Source organism: Canis lupus, chromosome 16 (assembly GCF_003254725.2).
Source record: "Canis lupus dingo isolate Sandy chromosome 16, ASM325472v2, whole genome shotgun sequence".
Classification (NCBI taxonomy): domain Eukaryota; kingdom Metazoa; phylum Chordata; class Mammalia; order Carnivora; family Canidae; genus Canis; species Canis lupus.
The window spans coordinates 46,236,742-46,259,446 of NC_064258.1; the positions used below are offsets into that span (position 1 = coordinate 46,236,742).

The 22,705-nt window shown below is 39.2% G+C and overlaps 2 protein-coding genes across 3 annotated transcripts in view; one reads left to right on the plus strand and one right to left on the minus strand.

Annotated features, from left to right (window-relative positions):
• Positions 1-703: 703 nt before the first annotated feature.
• CCDC110 (coiled-coil domain containing 110) lies at positions 704-21,731 on the plus strand. Of its 2 annotated transcripts, XM_025471783.2 has the most exons (7): positions 704-841; positions 1,160-1,264; positions 16,578-16,633; positions 16,897-16,962; positions 18,191-18,301; positions 19,220-21,314; positions 21,658-21,731. In XM_025471783.2, the coding sequence occupies exons 1-7, from the start codon at positions 832-834 to the stop codon at positions 21,705-21,707; spliced, it is 2,493 nt and encodes an 830-aa protein (XP_025327568.1). In that variant the 5' UTR covers positions 704-831; the 3' UTR covers positions 21,708-21,731. The 2 variants fall into 2 exon arrangements, with proteins under 2 accessions (XP_025327568.1, XP_025327569.1); XM_025471784.3 differs by lacking the exons at positions 704-841; positions 16,578-16,633 and having other exon boundaries at positions 871-1,264.
• The window catches only part of C16H4orf47 (chromosome 16 C4orf47 homolog), a 35,505-nt gene continuing 29,656 nt past the window's right edge, over positions 16,857-22,705 (minus strand). The window contains exons 8-9 of the transcript XR_007402790.1: positions 17,744-17,824; positions 16,857-16,980 (exon numbers count right to left, since the gene is read on the minus strand). The gene's annotated coding sequence lies outside the window, so the exon portion shown is untranslated. The remainder of the gene's footprint in view (positions 16,981-17,743; positions 17,825-22,705) is intronic.

Below are 22,705 nucleotides of genomic sequence, written 5' to 3' on the forward strand. Positions count from 1 at the left end.
CTGGGCCAGCGCGGGCGGGACGAGCAGCGCCCCCCGGGACCCGGAGACCCGCGCGCACCCCCGCCGCACCCCGCGCGCACCCCGCCGCACCCGGGCGCGCACCTCCCCGCACCCCGCGCGTGCCCCCGCCGCACCCCGCGCGCACCCTGCGCGCACCCCCGCCGCACCCCGCGCGCACCCCCCGCCGCACCCGCGCGCGCACCCTGCGCGCACCCCCGCCGCACCCCGCGCGCACCCCCTCGCGCACCCCCGCCGCACCCCGCGCGCACCCCGCCGCACCCGGGCGCGCACCTCCCCGCACCCCGCGCGTACCCCCGCCGCACCCCGCGCGCACCCTGCGCGCACCCCCGCCGCACCCCGCGCGCACCCCGCCGCACCCGGGCGCGCACCTCCCCGCACCCCGCGCGTACCCCCGCCGCACCCCGCGCGCACCCTGCGCGCACCCCCGCCGCACCCCGCGCGCACCCCCCGCCGCACCCGCGCGCGCACCCCGCGCGCACCCCCGCCGCACCCCGCGCGCACCCCCTCGCGCACCCCCGCCGCACCCCGCGCGCACCCTGCGCGCACCCCCGCCGCACCCGGGCGCGCACCCCGCCGCACCCCGCGCGCACCCCCCGCCGCACCCGCGCGCGCACCCCCGCCGCACCCCGCGCGCATCCCCGCCGCACCCCGCGCGCACCCCCGCCGCACCTCGCGCGCATCCCGGCGCGCACCCCGCAGCCGCTCCGGGCGGCCGGCCACCCGGTTACCAGGCAACGGGCCGCGCCGGCGCGAAGCTAGTGGGCGGAATGCGTGGGGCAGACAGTTGGGAGGCGCCCCTGAGCTGCAGGAATGAGCCCGGGTGAGGGCCTGGCCGGGGAGCTGTCCGTGGACGGGGAGCCCTGGCGAGGGGGCGCGCAGTGGAGGGCGCCCGCACCCCCAGCGCGGGTCCCCACCGTGGCGCCGCCCTCGCCCACCAGCCGCGCACCCTGCGCTGCGCGGGGAGAAGAGCGCCGCCTCCAGCCCCGGCCTCCGCTGCCAGCCCCTGCGGCCCCGGGGCCCGCCGCGCTGCGTGGCCCCAGCGCGCCCTCCCGTGGCTGCTTAGGGCGCCCGCGGCCCGACTCGCACGCTTGGCCGCCGCCTCCCAACCAAGCTGAAGCCACCTGTGGTTCTGTTACAGAGAAGCATCACGAGGAAGAGGATGAAGTGGACTGCGTTCTCCTTTCAGCGTCCAAGATCCTAAATTCCTCTGACGGGGTAAAGGAAAGTGGTGGCAGTGAAGCAGGTAAACTGTCCACGGCAGTGATGTTTCCGCCTTTTACCATAGGCAAGGGCTACCTTGCCTAAATCCACTGGCCCGACAGGTGCGCTTCCAGCACATAGGTGCTTCGGGTAACTATTGTTATGGCGCTCCAAATAGCTAACACAGCACACTTACTTCGTGCCAGATGTTGTTCCAAGCATTTAAGTGTTTCAACTCATTGAATCTTCACAACCACCCTATGAAGTAGGTGCTACCATCATCCACATTTTATAAGGAAACTGAGGCACAGAGTGATTAGCTAACTCCCCAAGGTCACATAGGTGGGGAGTGAAAAATCCAGTGTTCAGCAGGGTGGCTCCAGAGTCCAGGCCTTAAACACCATGCAATACTGTACAGCTTCTCTGAACACCAATAAGAATGATATTTGGGGCAGATTCTGAAAAGACATATACTTTTCCCAAAAGAAACTACTTTTTACAGTAAATATTTGTGGGCTACAGGGTATTGTATAGGGAGGGTATTTGAAATAACCAAGAAGCTACAATTTCAAGCTCCACTTAAACTATCAATAAGATGTGTGTAAAGTCCCAGTTAGGGGTATCATACTGAGAACCCTGAAGCTGGACTCTCACTTCCTTGAGAGAAGCCCAAGGAGGCTTCACATGGTCTCTAACATGAGTGAGATTTGGGGCCCTGGGGGAAGATGCCAGCATAACAGAAAATGAAGTTCCTTGCAAAATGGCACATGCGCTTATTTAAGAGCTACAGTCCATCTTGCTAAAGCAGAGGGATTACAACAGAGTGTAGCAAGGGCAGCTTTTTAAGACCATGGATTTGAAGTCAGGTACTGCCTTGGACTGCAAAATTAGGAGGTATGACTTCGTTCCCTCTCCTTTTTCTATTCTCTTATCTACACTTCATTGTCACCATGTGACGCTAACCAACAGATTATTAACCCCATTTGCATAAATAATTCTGAGTTAAAAGAAACTATAATATTTCTGAGGTCTCTTTAATTTTAAAAGAATAAGTAGTTAGCCTATGTAACCCTTGGTTGATTGGAATGGAGATGTGAAGGATACTCTGAATCTTCAAGATACCCAGTGTGGTGTTTTTAGCACCCCTGTTCCACCAAGTCTTCATTCATTCATCCATTCATTCATCTAACAAATATTTTTGAGCAAGTGCTGTCCTAGGTGCTGGGGATCCAACAGTGAACAAAATATGCAAAATCCCCATTCACATGAAGCTTACCTTCCACTGGAAGGAACAAAGGCGATTGTGTGTAAGATGGGATTTGTAAATCCCATGATGAAAAGTAAGGTACAGAGGGCGTGGGGGAGAACATGGAGTGTCAGAGGTGAATGAGTTGTGCGATTTTATTTTAAATAGGATGGTAGGAAACTTTACTTGGCAGATCACATCTGAGCAAAGACCCGAAGGAGATAAAGGAGAAATCACTATGGATTTCCAGGGAAAGAGCCAGAGAGAAAAACAACGTGGGCCGTGAGGGAGGGGGAAGCTTGGCACAGTTGAGGAACAGTTGGTGTGACTGGAGCAGAATTGAGTAAGGGGAAGGGTAAGAGAAAGGATCAGAAAGGAAATGGGGGTAGGGAGCACGGTAGTTCCATGTAAGGACCTGGAGGGTTATTTGGCACAAAATGGAAAACAAAGAGTTTTGAGCAGTCATCACTACCCTCCATCGCAATTGGAATTTTAAATTTACCGAATCATCATCATATCAGTAATACCCTTGTCTCCGCAGTAGTGATTAGTAGTGAGCATTTAGTTTGCACCATGCATTCTGCAAAGGGCTTTCTCTACAAACTGGGCAACTACCTAGAGTTATCCCTCATGGCAAATGTATAGCAAAGCCAGGATTCAAGCACAGGCAGCCTGGTTCGTGGCTTCCATGATGGAGCCTCATGCAGACAGTGTCACACCTCATTAGGCTTTGTAAAACAGTTCCTTCTAGGAGTTAATTTGAATTGTCATAGCAAAACTCTGCATTTGAACCTGAGAATTATAAGGCTTTGACTACCCAGTATCTAAAATCCTATACTGAATCATTACTATGTTGCATTTTAAAAACTCATTGTTCTCCTTTGTCTGATTTGTACTCCTTGGTCTGTTAGCTTCAGGGATGCACTTAATACAGGCAGAGATATTGTGGGTTTGGTTCCAGATCAGGGTTTGGTTCCAGACCATTGCAATAAAGAGAATGTCACAATAAAATGAGTCAAATGAATTTTTTAGTTTCCCAGTGCATATAAAAGTTATGCTTATATTACTGTAGTCTATTAAGCATACAATAGCATCATGTCTATAAAAAAACAATGTACATACCCTAATTAAAAAATACTTTTTTTGGTAAAAAATACTAACCATCATCTGAGCTTTCAGCAAGTTATAGTTACTGATTCAGGCCACCAGAACAAGTATAATGAAAGCAAATATTTTTGAAATACTGTGAGAATTACCAAAATGTGACACAGAGACACAAAGTAAGCTGATGCTGTTGGGAAAATGGCACCAATAGACTTGCTTGATATAGGGTTGCCAAAACCTTCAGTGTGTGAAAAAAACCACAATCTTTGCAAAGCACAATACAACGAAGTATGCCTGTACGTTGAATATGACATAATCTTCTGCAGGTTTCATAGTAAATTCCCATATTTTTAATTACTTCAAAAGCCATCCCACTGATAACCATCCTGTTTTTTACTCCTCACATTTAAATATGAGACAGAGAATTTAATTGAATTTAACATGAATACTATTTCTTGCATTTCATTTTCCGTAGAGTATGAGCTTCTTCAGGGCTGGGACCATATCTTCCACTTAGTTCTACACACCTCTCAATATTGCATGTTTAGCAAGGACTTAATAATTAGTGATAACCTGTGATTGTGTTCTCTCTCCTGTGCCTCTTTGGTAATTTCCCTTCCAATTCTAGAATCACATAATTCTATGTGGTTAACTATTGCTGAATTTTAAGATTAACTGTCCTTTGGGAATAAGTAGTAGCCAATGTCTCTGAAACTCATAAAAAAACCAAAAAGTTAATTTTAATGTCCTTTAAAAACTGGTAAATCAGACTCTCTGCCTTCCTATCCCTTCACTGAATCATCTGAACATTGCAGGAGAAAACCACTCACTTCCAAGTCATATAACATGGATCTCAGTGCTGCTTGGAACACTTTATTTCCCCAGCAAATGCTTCTTCAAAACTTCTCCAAGATAACTACTTCACGCTCATAGTTTCCTCAATCTCCAAAACCCTTCATCACTACCACTCATCTCATTAACAAAATCTCACGCTATATTAAAAAGAAATGGAAACAATCAGACCCAAACTCTCTGACCCTCAAACTTAAAATTTGCTAACCCATCTACTTGTGTAGATATTTTTAGCATATTATCTGCTGTCCCCCATTTCTTTTTTGTCAAGTTTCTTTTTAATTCCAGTTCAGGTGTACAATATAGTGATTCTACAATTCCATATGTCATCTGGTGCTCATCACAAGGGCCCTCCTCAATCCCCATCACTTATTTCCCCATCCCCCCACCTCACCCCGTCTGGTAATCATCGGTTTGTTCTCTATAGTTAAGAGTCTGTTTCTTGGTTTGCCTCTCTTTTTCCCCCCTTTGCACCTACGTTTTGTTTCTTGAATTTCACATGAGTGCAATCATATGGTGTTTGTCTTTCTCTGACTGACTCATTTCACTTAGCACAATACTATCTCCATTCATGTCATTGCAAGTGGCAAGATTTCAATCTGTTTTTATAGCTGAGAACTATCCCATTGTGTATGTATATATATATATATATATATATATATATATATATATATATATACACATATATACTGCTTCTTCTTTAACTATTTATCAATCAGTGGACAGCCTGGGCTATTTCCATAATTTGGATATTGTAGATAATGCTACTGTACACATCGGGGTACATGTATCCCTTCAAATTAGTACTTTTTTATTTTGGGAGTAAATACCTAGTAGTGCAATTGCTGTATCATAGGGTAAATCTATTTTCAAGCTGTTGAGGAAACTCCATACTGTTTTCTGCCATGGCTGCACCGGTTTGCCTTCTCACTAACAGTGCAAGAAGGTTCTCCTTTCTCCACATCCCCACCAACACCTGTTGTTTCTTGTGTTGTTGATTTTAGCCGTTCTGACAGCTATGAGGTGATGTCTCATTGTAGTTTTGATTTCCATTTTCCTGATGATAAGTGATGTTGAGCATCTTTTCGTGTGTCTGTTGGCCATCTGTATGTTGTTTTAGGAAAAATGTCTATTCATGTTAACTGACCATTTTTAATTAGATTATTTATTTTAGAGGTATTGAATTTTATAGGTTCTTTATATATTTTGATATTAATCCATTATCAGATATGTCATCTGCAAATATCTTCTCCCATTCTGAAGGGCTGCCTTTTAGTTTTGTTTTCTTTGCTGCGCAGAAGCTTTTTATTTTAATGTAGTTGTAATAGTTTATTTTTGCTTTTGTTTCACTTGCCTCAGGAGACATACCTAAAAAAGAACTGCTATGGCTGATGTCAAAGAGGTTACCGCTTGTGTTCTCTTCTAGGATTTTTATGGTTTCAGGTCTCACATTTAGGCCTTTAATCCATTTTGAATTTATTTCCATGTATGGTATAAGAAATTGGCCTATTTTCATTCATTTGCATGTAGCTGTCCAGTTTTCCCAACACCATTTGTTGAAGAGACTATCTTTTCCCCATTGCATAATTTCTTCTGGTTTGTTGAAGATTAATTGGCCATATACCTGGGGGTTTATTTCTGAGTATTCTATTCTGTTCTACTGATCTCTGTGCAAGTACCATACTATTTTGATGATTACAGCTCTGTAATATAACTTGAAGTCCAGAATTGTGATGTCTCCAGCTTTGCTTTTCTATTTCAAGATTGCTTTGGCTATTCAGGGTCTTTTGTGGTTCCATACAAACTTTAGGATTGTTTGGTATAGCTCTATGAAAAATGCTGTTGGTATTTCAATAGGGATTGCATTAAATGTGTATTGTTTGGGGGTAATATATATATATATATTATATATAATAATATTATATATAATAATTATTATATATAATAATATATATATATATATTTTAACAATATTTATTCCTCTAATCCATAATCATGGAATGCCTTTCTATTCCTTTGTGTCATCTTCAGTTACTTTCATCACTGTTTTATGGTTTCTGGAGCACAGGTCTTTCACCTCTTTAGTTAGGTTTATTCCTAGGTGTCTCATTGTTTGGGGTACAATTGTAAAATGGATTGATTCCTAAATTTCTCTTTCTGCTGCTTCATTATTGGTATATAGAAAGGCAACAGATTTCTGTGCATTGATTTTGCATCCTGCAACTTTACTGAATTCGTTTATCAGTTCTAGCATTTTTTTGGTGAATTTATTCAGGTTTTCTACATGTAGTATCATGTCCTCTGCAAATAGTGAAAGTTTCATTTCTTCCTTGCCTATCTGGATACTTTTGTTGTTGTTGTTGTTGTTATTAGATTGCTGTTTCTTGGATTCCAGTACTATGTTAAATAAAAGTAGTTTGAGTAGACTTCATTGTCTTGTTCCTGACCATAGAGGAAAAGCTCTTAGTTTTTCCCCATTTAGGTTGATATTAGCTGTGGGGTTTTCTTATATGGACTTTATTATGTTGAGGTATGTTTGCTTTAAATCTACTATTGATGGTTTTTACCATGAATGGATGTTGTACTTTGTCAGATGCTTTCTCTGCATCTATTGAAATGATTGTATTATTTTTATCCTTTCTTTTATTATTGTGACATCACATCAGATCAATTGATTTGAGAATATTAAACTGCCTTTGCAACCCAGGAAGACATTCCACTTGATCTTGGTGAATGATTTGTTTAATGTATTGTTGCATTTGGTTTGCTAGTATTTGAGAATTTTTGCATCTATGTTCATCAGGGATATTGGCCTGTAGTTCTCTTTCAATTTCTTTTTAAGATTTTATTTATTTATTCATGAGAGACACAGAGAGAGCAAGAGGCAGAGACACAGGCAGAGGGAGAAGCAGGCTCCATGCAGGGAGCCTGATGTGGGACTCGATCCCGGGTCTCCAGGATCACGCCCTGGGCCTAAGGCAGGCGTAAACCACTGAGCCACCCAGGGATCCCCCTGTAGTTCCCTTCTGAGTGTTGTCTTTATTTGGTTTCGATATCAGAGTAATACTGGCCTCATGGAATGAATTTGTAATTTCCCTTCCTTTTTTAGTTATTGGAATAGTTTGAGAAGAATAGATATTAACTTTTCTTTAAATATTTGGTACAATTCTCCTGGGAAGCCATCTAGTCCTAGACTTTTGTCCATTGGGAGTTTTTGTTTTTTGTTTTTTGTTTTTTTTTTTTTCTGACTCAGTAAAATGCTGGTTATCAGTCTGATCAAGTTTTGTAGTTCTTCCTGTTTTCGGTTTTGGTAGTTTATATGTTTCTGAAAATTCATCCATTTCTTCCAGGTTGTCCAATTTGTTGGCATGTAGTTTTTCATAATATGCTCTTATAGTTGTTTGCATTTCTGTAGTGTTGGTTATTTCTCCTTTCTCACTTGTGATTTTATTTATTTGGGTCCTTTCTCTTTTCCTTTTTGATAAGTCTGGCTAGAGGTGTATCAATTTTATTACTTTTTTCTAAGAACCAGCCTCTGTTTTCCTTGATCTGTTCTATTAAGTTTTTTTAGTTTCTGTATCATTTATGTGTGCTCTAATCTTTATTATTTCCTTCCTTCTGCTGGCTTTAGGCTTCATTTGTTATTCTTTTTCTAGCTCCTTTAGGTGTAAGGTTAGGTGTTAATTGAGATTTTTCTTGCTTCTTGAGGTAGGCCTGTATTGCTATATACTTCCTTCTTAGAACTACTTTTGCTGCATTCCCAAAGCTTTTGGGCTGTTGTGTTTTCATTTTCATTTCTTCTTGTGTATTTTTTTAATTTCTTCTTTGATTTCCTGGTTGACTCATTCATTGTTTAGAAGCATGCTATTTAACCTCCATGTATTTGTGGTCTTTCCAATTTTTTTTCTTGTGGTTAACTTCTAGTTCCATAGCATTGTTGCCAGAAAAGGTGTATAGTGTGACTTCAGTCTTTTTGTATTTGTTAAGACTTCTTTTGTGATCCAATATGTAATCTACTCTGGAGAATGTTCCATGAACACTTGAAAAGGATATGTATTCTGTTGTTTTAGGATGGAATGTTATTTTTTTAAAGATTTTATTTTAGAGACAGGGATGAGGAGAGAGAGAGAGAGAAGGGAGAGGGGCACAGGGGAGAAAGAGGGATAAGGAGAGAACCCTAAGCAGACTCCACACTGAGCATGGAGTCCAACATGGGGCTCAATCTCATAACCCTGGCTGACATCAAGACTTGAGCTGAAACCAAGAGTGGGATGCTTAACCAACTGAGCCATTGGGCACCCCAGGATAGATGTTCTGAATATATCTATTAAGTCCATCTGATCCTGTGTATCATTCAAAGCCAAAGCCATTGTTTCCTTTTTTTTTTTTTTATTTATTTATGATAGTCACAGAGAGAGAGAGAGGCAGAGACACAGGCAGAGGGAGAAGCAGGCTCCATGCACCAGGAGCCCGACGTGGGATTCCATCCCGGGTCTCCGGGATCGCGCCCTGGGCCAAAGGCAGGCGCCAAACCGCTGCGCCACCCAGGGATCCCGCAAAGCCATTGTTTCCTTGTTGATTTTCTGTTTAGATGGTCTGTCCCTTTATGTAAGTGGGATGTAAAAGTCCCCTCTGATTATTGTAGTATTATCAGTAAGTTCCTTTATGTTTGTTATTGTTTTTGTTGCTGTTGTTTAATCATTATTAATTGTTCTGTATATTTGGGTACATAAATACTTAAAATTATTGTATCTTGTTGCATTGTCCACTTTATTATTATATTGCACCCTTATTTGTCTCTTATTACAGTCTTCATTTTGAAGTCAACTTTGTATAAAGTGTAAGTATTGCTACTCTAGCTTTCTTTTGACATCCATTTGCTGATAAATGGTTTTCTGTCCCCTCACTTTCAATCTGCAAGGGTCTTTAGGTCTAAAATGACCTCTTGTAGGCAACATATAGATGAGTCTTGTGTTGTTGTTTTTTTATCCATCTGACACCCTATTTCTTTTGATTAGTGCCTTTAGTTCATTTACCCTCAAAGTAAATATTAATAGATATGTATTATTACCACTTTATTACTTGTTCTGTGCTTGTTTCTGGAGATTTTCTCAATCGTCTCTTGTCTTTCTCTTTTTCATGGTTTGCTCATTTTCTTTAGTGATATATTTGTATTTCTTTCTCTTTATGCTTTGCATGTTTATTAGTTTTTGTTGATAAATGGTTACCATTAGGCCTGTATATAACCTTTTCTGCAAATAGTCTATATTAAGTTGATTGTCATTCAAGTTTGAATCCATTCTTTTCTCCTCTCCTCCCCACATTTTAGGTATACATTATTATATTTTATATCCTTTTTTGTGTGTTAGTTCCTGGCCTGGTTTTTACTGAAATATTTATTTTTACTACTTTTGTGTTTCCTGCCTTTATACTGTCATTTTTTGTCCTCTTTTCCACTCAAAGAATGCCTTTCAGTATTGCAGGGCTGGTTTGATGGTCATGAACTCCTTTAGTTTTTGTTTGTCTGAGAAACTTTTGCCTCTCCTTCTATTCTGAATGATATCCTTGCTGGATAGAGTATTCTTGACTAGATCTTTCTCATGCAGCACATTGAAAATATCATGCCACTCTTCTCACTTGCCAAGTTTCTTTTGAAAAATCTCCTACTAGCCTTATGGATTTTCACTTTGTCTTGCTGCTTTTAAGATTTTTTCTTTATCACTATATTTTACAAATTTAATTATAATATGTCTTGGTGTTGGACTGCTTTTGTTGATTTTGATGGGAGTTCTCTGTGCCTCCTGGATCTGGATGTTGTTTCCTTCCTTAGATTAGGCAACTTTTCAGCTATTATTTCAAATAAATTTTGTCCCTTTTCTCTCTCTTCTTCTTATGGTACTCCTATAATATGAATATTATTACATTTGATGGAGTTGCCCAGTTCCCTAAATCTATTCTCATTTTGCACAATTCTTTTTTTTTTCTCTTTTGTTCAACTTGATTACTCTTCATTACTCTGTTCTAGGTCATTAATTTATTCCTCTGCTTCTTCCAGCCTGCTGTTCATTGTATCAAGGGTGTTTCTGTTCTCATTTGTTGCACTCTTCATTTCAGATTATTTTTTAACTCTTACCTCTGTGGTAAGGGTCTCACTGATGTCTTCTATTCTTCTTTCAAGCCCAGTGAGTATCCTTATGATCACTGCTTTAAATTATCCATCAGGCATGTTACTTATATCTGTTTTGCTTAGATCTCTGGCCTTGGCCTTATCCTGCTCTTTCATTTGCAATAAATTCCTCTGTCTTCACATTTTATCTAAGTCTGCCTTCTTTCTGTGTTAGAAAAACCAGTTATGCCTCCTCCTCCTGAAATTAATACCCTTATAGAGAAGAGGTCATGTAGTGCCCAAGGCTTAGCACTTCAAAGAGTATCTGTAGTGTGTGCACTCTGCTGTTGTGTCCTGGCTGCTCTGTCCTTCAGGCCATTCATCTGCAGAGCCTTTCTTTGCATGTTTTGGGCAGTGTTTGGTCCCTGGCCTGAATGTGGTGAGTTTTAGCTAGAATTCTCTGGACTGCTTGTGAAATGAGACCTGTCATCACCTCCACTCTAACTGAGGCCCTGCAAAATTCTCTGGTCAGGAGTCATGGTGTGGGCAGGGGTTTGCACTGGTCTTCTGGGGGAGGGACATGCAATGCTGGAACTGAGTCGTGCATGTTTGAGAAGGGCTATTCCACTGGAACTCAGGGCGATGGGGCTTGGGGTAAGCAAGTTAGGCAACCAGTGCCTGTGCTGCACTGCTTCCCACAGGTGGCTGTGTGTTTATGCTGAGGGATAGGGGAGGGAAATGGCACTGGCAAACTCCTTTGTTCCTTCAGAGGTGTCCCTGTGAATGCTGCTTCTCAGGAACATACTCTAAGAATAGCAAATAATCTCCTCACTGTGTGCGTTAGGTGCTTTTCAGATTGTAATTTCCATACTGACTGCCCCTGGTTGTTTGCCTGCCTTCTCTCTAGGAGCAGCATAGTCCTCTCTTAGCTCTATCCCAGGCAAGCCTGCTGATATTTAAAACTCCTGGCTTTAAGCCCCAGTGGTTTCAAAACCTCATGGAATACAGCCCCTCTCATTTTCTAAACAAGTGGCTTTGGGGCAACCTTCTCCTTGTGCATTCCCCTGTGTGCTCCTCTTTCTCTCTCTCTTCTCTGCAGCCATGGCTCCTTCTCCTGCAGCTGTGATCTCCCCTAAACCATGTTTCCACACTTCCCATTTTCTTCAACGTGGCCTCCTTTCTTGCTTTAATTGTGGAGTTTTTTCTGTCAGTCTTTTATCCTTTTCAGGATAATTTCTGGGGTATTTAGGATGATTTGATAGTTATCTAGTTGTGTTCATGGGACAAAATGAGCCTAGGGTCCTACTCTGCCATCATCTTCCTGCTCCTCTTCCTGCTGTCCCCAGTTTCAATGGAAGAATTGTCCCTGCTCAATCAAAGCTCATTTCCTCTTTATCCTAGCTCTTCTGGAATTCTCAAGTACTCAGCTTCTGCAATTAACCTCCCTCATTCTCCAGAATTACTCTTCTCCTTTTCTACTACATGATTCCAATAGGAAGCAGGCATGTTAGAATCTCCCATGGTTAAAAAAATTCTTCCTGACCTGCACGTCTTTTCTAATATGCACCCTAATATTTATTTCCACAGTAAAACTCAAAAGAGCTCTGTATACTCAATGCCCACAAATCTTTACATTTCATTCTCTCCAGCTACTTCAGTTGAGCTTCTGTGCCTGACACCACATAGAAATTGCCCTTGTCTAGGCCAGCAGTAACATCTGTATTTTCCAATACAGTGTTCATAACCATTCCCCTGAACGAGAGATGGGAATATCCCACTGCCTTTTGATGTTCACTTTGACAACTAACAGAAAACTTTAACATGTCTAAAAGTTTTCCCTAAAACATCTTCCAACTCCATTCTTTTCCATTTTAGTAAATAACATCATCATTCATCATCCATCTGCTCTCACCAAAAAGTCAGGAATCATCCTTCTTTCATCTCTTCCAGCCACATTTAATCCCCTAGTAATGCTTTATCTCATAAAATCTATTCTAAATGCACCTATTTTTCTCCATCTTTACCTCTGCCATTCTAGTCCAAGATACTTTTGTCCCTCACTTGGATTACTGCAGTAGTCCCACAATTTCCACCGTATAATCCATTATCATGTAGTACAGTGACCTATAAATGTTTCTTTTTTTTTTTTTTTTCAAATCATTCTTGTGTTTGAAGTCCTCTTTCACTTAAAATAAAAGCCAAATTCCTCAGGTTGGTCCACAAGGTCCTAAATAAAATCTAGCCCTGTGTCCTCCTCTGACCTCTAATCATCATGGGCTTCCATCTGCTTATTAAGCCACAGCCATACTGACTTTCTGTTCAGCAAACACAGATAAGCATGTTCTGCTTCAGGACCCTGCCATGTCCTCTGCTCCAAATATCTTCCTACAGATGTTCACCTGGCTGGCCTCTTCTTATCATATAGTAATCTTGGCTGAACCCAGTGGAATTGCCCTTCTCAAACATGCTTGCTTCAATCTCAGCATGGCAGGTTCCTCCCTCAGAAAACCAGCACAAACCCCTGCCCACATCATATCTCCTGACCAGAGTTTTACAGGGCCTCGGTTCTATTGGAGGTGATGACAATTTTCATTTCACAAGCAGTCCAGAGCACATCTAGCTAAAACTTGCCACATTCAGTCCAGGGATATGCCTCTGCTAACCACTCTCTTCAGTGTTATCTTCAGCTTCACAATAGCCTATCCTCTTTGTGTTATCACTATTTGAAAGTATTTTCATGGGACACCTGGGTGCTCAGCAGTTGACCATCTGCCTTCAGCTCAGGGCGTGATCCTCGGATCCGGGATCAAGTCCCACATTGGGCTCCTTGCAGAAAGCCTGCTCTCCCTCTGCCTGTGTCTCTGCCTCTCTCTCTCTCTCTCTTTCTCTCTCTGTCTGTCTCTGTCTCTCACGAATAAATAAATAAAATCTTTTTTTAAAAGTGAAAGTATTTTGTTTATGTCTTTGCTGCTTTTTTCTGTTCATTCTCCAGAATGTAGGAACTGAGAGAGGTACCACAGGAGTTTTGTTTGTCTTATTCATTGCTGTGTCTCTAGTACTTACAACTGGGCATACCATATACTAGACACTCAATATTTGAATGAATGATGTTGAAGGAATGAACTACTAAATGTGAAACAAACAAACAAAAAAAATCTGAATCATTAACCTATAAAAATTATTCTAGACTTTCAGGTAGAGATTTTAGAGCCAAGGAAGATCCCAGATCTCCTTCTTCTAGTACCAACTGAAATGAAAAAGAAAAAAAAAAAAAACAGAACTAGAAGACCAGCAAAAACTTCACCAGCAACACCTGAAAAAGAACAAAAAATTGGAAAATAGAGGCCAAAAATAAAACAGAAGATTCTGGCGAGGCAAACTACAGACTGACTTCTGACACTGCTTCTGACTTTCCAAAGCAATAAAACAAGTCAAAATTCTGAAAATATTCATTAATGCCTCTCCTGTCTTCCTTTCTGCTGATTGAGGTTTGGATGAATAGAGAAGAGCAGCTGGGAGAATAGATAGGTAAACCTGGACACTGATCAACAGGGTCTTACTTTGCTCTGAGGAAAGAAGTTCTGACTTTGCATGAATTAGAGAAAGGTAAATCCAACTCTAGATATATGCAAACTGACATAGGGTACCAATTAGCAGAGTGTGGTGGAGCATCTCAGCCACACATATCTTTAGGCCAGGAGCCCTTGTGTAAAGAACAACCTTTACAGTGACAGTCCTAGTCCCAGGACTCCATACTGAATTGAGGAAATGATCCCAAACAAGAGAGTTCTCTCCATAGAGTAATAAGATATATCTCCTCTAGATTTCTAACCAGTCTGAAGGAACAACAATAAAACAGCAGAAATCACTTCCTCCAACAGAGGCTTAACACAGCTCCAAGTGATGTCTCTTACCCCAGACCCCATCACCTAATTTTAAGGCTATAGAAAATGGATAGGAAAACATACTGGCCTTGAAACTATATCTCAGAGAAACAGACCAACGGACTCTGAGAAGGATGTCAAGAGAAAACATCTACACTATTTCAAAGAAAATAGAAATTCTGAGCAGAGTTGCTCAGGTTGCACTGAGCCATATGAAAAGAAGTATAATGGTAACTGCAATAATACTATGGTCAAAAAAGAAGAAAGCGATGGAAGGAGGGAAATATATGTAGAAGCAGTATATATATAGCCCTTTACCAAGTCTTTAAATTTGACCCATATTTTGTACTTGGTTTTAGCAAAAGAAATCCTGTACTTAGCCTTGAACTTGCAAATCCTTCTAATGAGACAAAGGAAACCTGTGTAGAAAAGGGAGCCCGGTGCTGCAGATTCAAAAAAGAGATGGAATTTTGAACAGTAAATCCATAAGAATAAAGTTGAAGGCTGAAAATATTTATAATAATGTCCTATCTTTGTGTTTAAATTGCTTTGTGGAAATTATGATCACATAACAAAATGTAATACACCATAAAACATCACAGTATGAAAATAATGTAATAAGCAAATATCATGAAAAGTGGGGAGTAAATGTGAAAGCAAGTGTAATGCTAATTTTCTGATCATGTACTCCCCTTCTTGGCAGGGGCTAAATCAACACTGAATACAATGGAAGTGCATGTCATTAAAAACATAAAAGTTCCAATCTCTTATTCCTTTCATGATATACTTTCATTAGCTTAGAGGGATCTCATAGGAAACAATCCTTCATGTAGTGAAAAAATCCGAATACTAGTGATAACAACTAATTGCGATTTTCTTTATTCTGTTAAAATAAACATAAATCTAATACTACTTATCAAAAGTTACATGTATAATATGATCCGACCATTCTAAAATAATTTCTTTTTTTCTGCATATATGCATAGAGAGCTGACTGAGAGTACCTAAAATTCATAACAGTTAATTCTGGGTGGTGGAGTTCTAGGTGATACTGGTTTTGATTTGCAATTTGATTTATTTGAGTTTATTAAAAGCTGTCTGAGAGTCTGAGAAACTTTGGGATGCCTTGTTGCATTTGTCCAGATCTCACTTGAGTTCATTTTGTTTTGTTTTTTAATCTCTCCGAGATGAGCATTTCAGCCTACTGTTTTATTTCTAGGAAGATGCAAAGCTGAGCAATATCCAAACAGACTCACTGTCCCTCCCTGCCCTCTGATGAAGGTGGGATTCTTCAATTGACCAAAGAGCTCCACTCTCTGAACCACAGTTGCTCTCTCAATGATGAGAGCCAGATGGCAGATGGGGTTGGGGGATTCCTGTACTTGGCAACTAGCTCCTGTAACATCTGGCAGACTGTCATTCGAAAGGGGAGATGTGCTGACCTCTTTTAAAAACTTCTCTCAGGGCAGAAATTGTCAGCCTATGGGAAATTCCATCATAAATCTCATTTCATTTGGGACAGAATGCTTTTTAAATTCTTTAATAACAATTTACAAAGCAAGCAAAAGGCCTATTTGGACAAAGAGGGATGTACGTCGGGAAATTTGCAAATGGTTTATGGTCTCTTCCCTGTTACAGATCTATAGTCTATTTTCTAGGAAGGAACACATGGATCTTTACAGTACTTTTCCTAAAGGCATAACAAAAATCATGCTCTGTTAATCCAATTTGTTTTCCATGATGAGGAAAAGCATTACATGGCCATTTCATAGACACTAAGACCTATACAGTATTTTGTCAAAGGTCTCCCATAACAGGATTATGAGATTGCTTTGTGTTTTTTTTTAGATTGTTTTTTCTTTTTAAATGCAGTTTATATTGCAAATATAAAGATAATCGAGTTGAGAGTTACAAGTTTGGCATTACAAGTTAATGGTTTATTATAAAAGTATAACCAGTATTACAATCTCAAGTAGGTATTTTAAGCCACATGAAAATTTATCTTGACCTTATTATGTGACTTCCATTGAGTTCTTCCTAATGTGAACATCAAAATTCTTACTATCTCACTACCCAAGAAAGTTAGGAGACTACTTTCTATTACAGTTGTTTAAAAATAAAACTTAAGAATTAGATCACATGGTTTTTCAATTTTGCTCTTTAGAATATGGCTGCATGTCAGAATCAGAAAATCAAATCCAACCACAATCAGCACTGAAAGTAAGTTCGTTTTCATTTTTCTCCAAATGCTTGTGTAAAGGCTGATCTCTTTCAGAATAAATCCTTCCTAAATAAACATGGATTTTCCACAAAAATCTTCATGAAAATGCATAGAAGAATTAGCAAGAATGACTAAGAATCTGAGTCTTTTGACCCTCATGTGATCCTTTCTAGTAATAGGCAACTTTGGGGGATATATATAAAAAGAAATAATAGCAATTTCAAAATGGTCTGATTTCATACCATGTTTAATTTTTTTATAGGCCCTTCAGCATCAACTGGAATCATTTCAGGCTCTTCGAATACAGACTTTGCAGAATGTTAGCATGGTATGTTTCTTTTGATCTCTATATGGGAAATATCCAAACATAAGATATGACCCTGTAAGCTAATGATCACTAGCCAACTTATTAGTTCATGTAGAATGTAATAAAATAAGGCCACAACATATTCCAGGATCAAAATTTGTTTGGGGGAAACATTCTATTATAGTTGAATTTGGATATGAGTCAAAAAGAAATAGCACTCGCTGGTTTTTTTTGTTTTGTTTTGTTTTGTTTTTTTCTTTTTAATGCATGTTTAAAGTGCTACCTATGTATGATCTACAAATGGGAACTCTCATTATAGTGATATGAAATCTAACTCAAATTGACCTAGGGAAATAGTGTATTTTATTAGCTCAGGTAACTGAAAATCCTAGGGTCAGTTCACTTTGGGATGGCTTAATCCATATGGTCAGGACTTAGATCATCAGGAACCAGTCTCACTGGTTCCTGGATTCTCAGCTCCATGTGGTAGCAAAAGGGCTGCTAGAAGCTCTAGGCTTTTATCCTTCCAGATCCCAGTCAGAAAAGAGGCCATGCTTTTCTCCCGTAACAGTTGATACTGAAATTCTTGACCTGATTCTGACTGACCAAGATTGGGTTATATGCAGTGCTTGAACAAATCACTGTGGAAAGGAAGGCAGGGTTCTGACTGGTTAACTCTTAGTCACATGCAGCTGGAAATGGGATAACCAAAAGCACATGGACTTTATCCAGAACAAATAAGGGATAATATTAACAGAATAGGGTATGGGTATTGGTCATCCATAACATAACACATACTTACTATAGCCCGAATACAAAGTTCATCGTCATGTTCTTATACTAAAAGCAACTGCAGGGAAATGCAAGAGAAGACAAACTCCTCCTGAGGATGACAGAATAAATTTTATTCTGATGACAGAGATAAAAAATCTCTGCTTTATTCAATAATATAAAAATCAAACATCCAAAATTACTTGAATATAGTTCTTAAAATTTTATTGCTTTATGAAATTAAGTTTTTCTGATTTTAAAACCATATAATAAAGGCATAATTTTCTTTAAAAAACTCCTTTAATGATAAAGATTATGATAAATTAAATATTTAATTTATATTCTATATGATGGAAAAGAATTTTTATGTCCAGGAAATTTAAAGGTATTTTTCAATAATAATATCTATTATTTCTAGACATTCATAAGTTTATAAATATGAAATTAAATTCTAACATTATCAATTTATTTTTTAAAGGTACAGTCTGAAATCAGTGAAATCTTGAACAAAAGCATTATTGATGTAGAAAACCCACAATTTAGCTCAGAAAAAAATCTAGTATTCGGCACACACATTGAAAAAGCTTTGGTATGTTATTCTCTCCAAACTATTTCTATATTTAGTTACTTCAAAAATGTTACTACAACCAGTTTATCTTTACATTCTAAACCTTCTTCTGGGGCAAATCGGCTGTCATAGGAATACCTAAAAGACTCCCAAGTAAATTAAAATATAAGGCAGCTTTTCTTAGCCTCTCTATCCACTTAGGATTTTTTCTACTTTAAGATTGACCAAGGGATCCCTGGGTGGCTCAGGGGTTTGGCGCCTGCCTTTGGCCCGGAGCGCGATCCTGGGGTCTCGGAATCGAGTCCCGCGTCGGGCTCCCTGCATGGAGCCTGCTTCTCCCTCTGCCCCTCTCTCTCTCTCTCTCTCTCATAAATTAATTAATTAATTAATCTTAAAAAAAAAAGATTGACCAAGACCTGAGGTGAATTCTCTAGAAACAGGTTGGAACTGAGTCACTCACTCTGTCTACCTTGATCAGAACTCGCATTTTTAGAATAGTCACAGCCCTAGAATCATCTGAAATAGGTATGCAAGCTAATGTTGACAAACAGCCCAGAAGTGGAATACTCATTTTCCTTAAACTTCCTATTGCATTTGACCTATTGCTTCTAATTCCCCCCATCCACATATGATGGTCTCTTGGGGGATTCTAAATTTCTATGTCTGCAATTAAAGGATTGGTCCATGTAGGTCACCTACTGCAGAAATAAGTATAATTTCTAAGCAAATTGTGAAGACCAAAGTTACAGATCTCAAAATATCTGTTAGATTTTTCTGGAGAAAATGAATCACATTTTTAGACTTCTCTGACTGTAGAGAAGAAATGGATAGAATGTTCATTTTAGTTGTAAAAATAAATGCTCCACAAAATATTTTCTTGATTTTCTTGTCATGTGGCAAATGATAGTACATTTATAATATGCTTTTTATTGTCACTAGCCCATAAAGAATCAAGAAGGAATCCTTTCTATGGAGAAAATTCATCATTTTGAGGAGTCTAATACTACTCATTCAACAGAAGAAAAATTCAGCAGTGATATCTCTCAAGGTATTGATATTCCATCCCAGATACATTTCAAGGACCTATTAACTCAGAGAACTTCAACAGATAATAAAGCTTCAAACATAACTATGAACCTTTCAGAGAATTCTGACATGTTGAAGAATTATAATAACCTTTATAGTTTTCTACCTCGTGCACCCCAAAATGTGATGTCTCAAGCTGATACAGTAATTCTGGATAAACTCAAAATTACTGAGCCTTTCCTCAAGCATGGATTTTGTGAAAATTTAGATGATATCTGCAATTCTATCAAACAAATGAAGGAAGAGTTACAAAAGTCACATGATAGAGAACTGGCACTTACAAATGAACTTCAGACTTTAAAAACTGATACAAATGTCCCAAGCAATGATAAATATGACCTGTCCCCCAGTCACAAGGAAAAAATTAACTCTATTAAGAAAGAAAATATAGAAAGTAACTTAAATGAAGATATAAAATCAAAGAGAATTTCAGAATTAGAGGCATTAGTAAACAAATTACTCCCACTCAGGGAAACAGTGTCAAAATTGCATGTGAACTTTTGCAGGAAATGTAAAAGGCTATCTAAGAGTGAAATACACAGGGGAAAGAGAAATGAGAAAAACAGCAAAGAAATTCCTATCACTTGCAAGAATATTACAGATTTAAAATTCCATTCTGGAGTTCCAAGACATACGCTGTCATTCTTTGACCCAACAAAATATGAAATGAAAGACAAAGAAACAGAACCATTGGTAGTAAAACAAGGACCAACAATATTTGAAAATGAGAAAACATCCAAAGTCAGTTCTGTTACTGAGCAGTGTGTTGCAAAAATTCAGTACTTACAGAATTACCTAAAAGAATCTATGCAGGTACAGAAAAAAGTCACAGAACTAGAGAATAAAAATCTAACCCTTAAAACCAAAATAAAACCTCTTGTCTTTACTACCCAATCTCTGATACAGAAAATTGAAACCTATGAAAAGCAACTTAAGAATTTGGTTGAAGAAAAGAATGCTATTCAGTCCAAGTTAATTAAAACAGAAGAAGATGGTAAAGAATGTCTTAAAGAATTAAAAAAAATAATTAGCAAATATAATGTTCTTGTAGGACAAAATAAAACTCTAGAGGAAAAAAACAGTCAACTTTCTTTGGAGAAGCAACAAATGATAGAAACATTAGATCAACTAAAAAGTAAGGAACACAAAACTCAAAATGATATGGCCATTGTCAATAATGAAAATAATCGAATGAGTATAGAAATGGAATCAATGAAAACAAATATTCTATTGATACAAGATGAAAAGGAAATGCTAGAGAAAAAAACATACCAGCTTCTAAAGGAAAGAAGCTCAGTTGAAAATGAACTGAAGGAAAACCAACTAGAGATAATGCAACTAAAAGAGAAAGAAAGGTTGGCAAAAACTGAACAAGAGACACTTCTTCAAATAATAGAAACAGTTAAAAATGAAAAACTTAATCTTGAAACAGCATTACAAGAATCTATTGCTGCTAGACAAATGATGGAAAGAGAAATTGAGAATATTCAAACATACCAATCTACTGCAGAAGAGAATTTTCTGAAAGAAATAAAAAATGCAAAATCAGAAGCAAGTATTTATAAAAATAGTTTGTCAGAAATGGGCAATGAATGTGAAATGTTATCAAAAATGGTAATGGAAATCAAAACAGATAATCAGATTCTAAAAGAAGAACTAAAAAAACATAGTAAAGAAAATATGAAATTTGAAAACAGCATCAATAGACTTTCAGAAGACAAAATACTTTTAGAAAACTATGTAAGAAGTATAGAAAATGAAAGGGATACCTTAGAATTTGAGATGCGGAATCTTCAAAGAGATTATTTAAACCTAAGTGAAAAAATACGTAGTACACAGAGTGACCTATCAAAAATGGGTTATATTTCAAGAAGAGAGAAATTCCATTTTGATACTTATGAAGACGCCTCTGGTCCTAGGAGTAAACCTCTCGCTCCTGATTTGAAAGGTATGCAATTTGGTGGATTAATAGAGATGTGTTTAAGGTATTTTTCACCTATTGGGCACAAGCCAGAGCACAGCAATTAAAGAGGGAAACTTTTAAGATGAATATAATTTAGTCTTGTAAGTTTTGTATCTAATTTATTAGATACTGGAATTACTTAATACTTTTGCTCTTTTAAAAAAGGGAATTTGCTCTTTTGATAAAATTCATGTTGTTATTTTATTTATATTACTTCTATACGTTGAAGATGCATAAAGCAACTTTGGCAGGGAGTGGGGTTTTCGTTTTTGTTTTCTGAAGCATACTTGGGACTCCCACCTTAAAAAAATTCTCTTTTTTCCCCCAGGAATTCCAAGTCAACTGCATCAATTGCTTCCATCTAAGATATGTAAATAAATTTCTAAAATCAATATTTCAAAATGCTTTGTCCAGTACTTTTTTCTCTACAAAATCATTTTTTTTAATTTATTTATTTGAGAGAGAGAAAGAGAGCACTGCAGGGGGTGGGGAGGGACAGAGGGAGAGGAAGACAGAGAATCTCAAGCAGACTCCCCATCCTGAACAGGGCCTGATGTGGGGCCTGATCTCAGGACCCTGAGATCATGACCTGAGCTGAATTCAAGAGTCAGGTGCTTAACTGACTGAGGCACCCAGGCACCCTCTCCACAAAATTATTTTAAATTCACTTTTATATATTATTATTATTACCTTTAATTAATTTTTAATTAGAAACTGGAATTAGGTATACACTTTTATATTGTCAAAACTGTGAACATCCTTGAGATTTTGCTAAACTTGTAAGCTAATGTTGGCCTGACACAGTGTCATGGGTTCTAGTGGAAGACATGAGAGTCCTGGGTTAGAGATGAAGAGCAGTTTGTTACAGCAATAGCAGTAGCCAAAACACCAGCACTTTTGCATTGATTTTCCAAGCCCTAGTCCCTATAGGCAACACGAAAAGGGTCACACAGCACTTTGCATTACAGGAGAGAACTCTGAACCTAGGGAACTCAAACTCAAATCTTTTATGAGCGCACGAAGCATACCTATGCATACCTAATGTTTCTTGGTGGAAACATTACCTTTATTAGATAGAACAGTTCGTATACCCGTCCTTGCTCCTAAGGAGACACTATCATTAGCTTCCAAGACTGATTGTGATACAAATAAACTGGTTGAATTTTGTCAAATTCTTTTTCTGCATTTATTGAAGTGATCATGTTGGGGGGGGGGGGGTTTCTCCCTTTAATCTGTAAATGTGGTAATTCCATTGATTAATTTTGAAACATTACACCAATCTTGCATTCCTAGGATAAACTCCACCAGGTCATGTATTATCCTTATAATATATACTCCTGGATTCAATTAAACCATATTTTGTTCTGTGTTTAGAA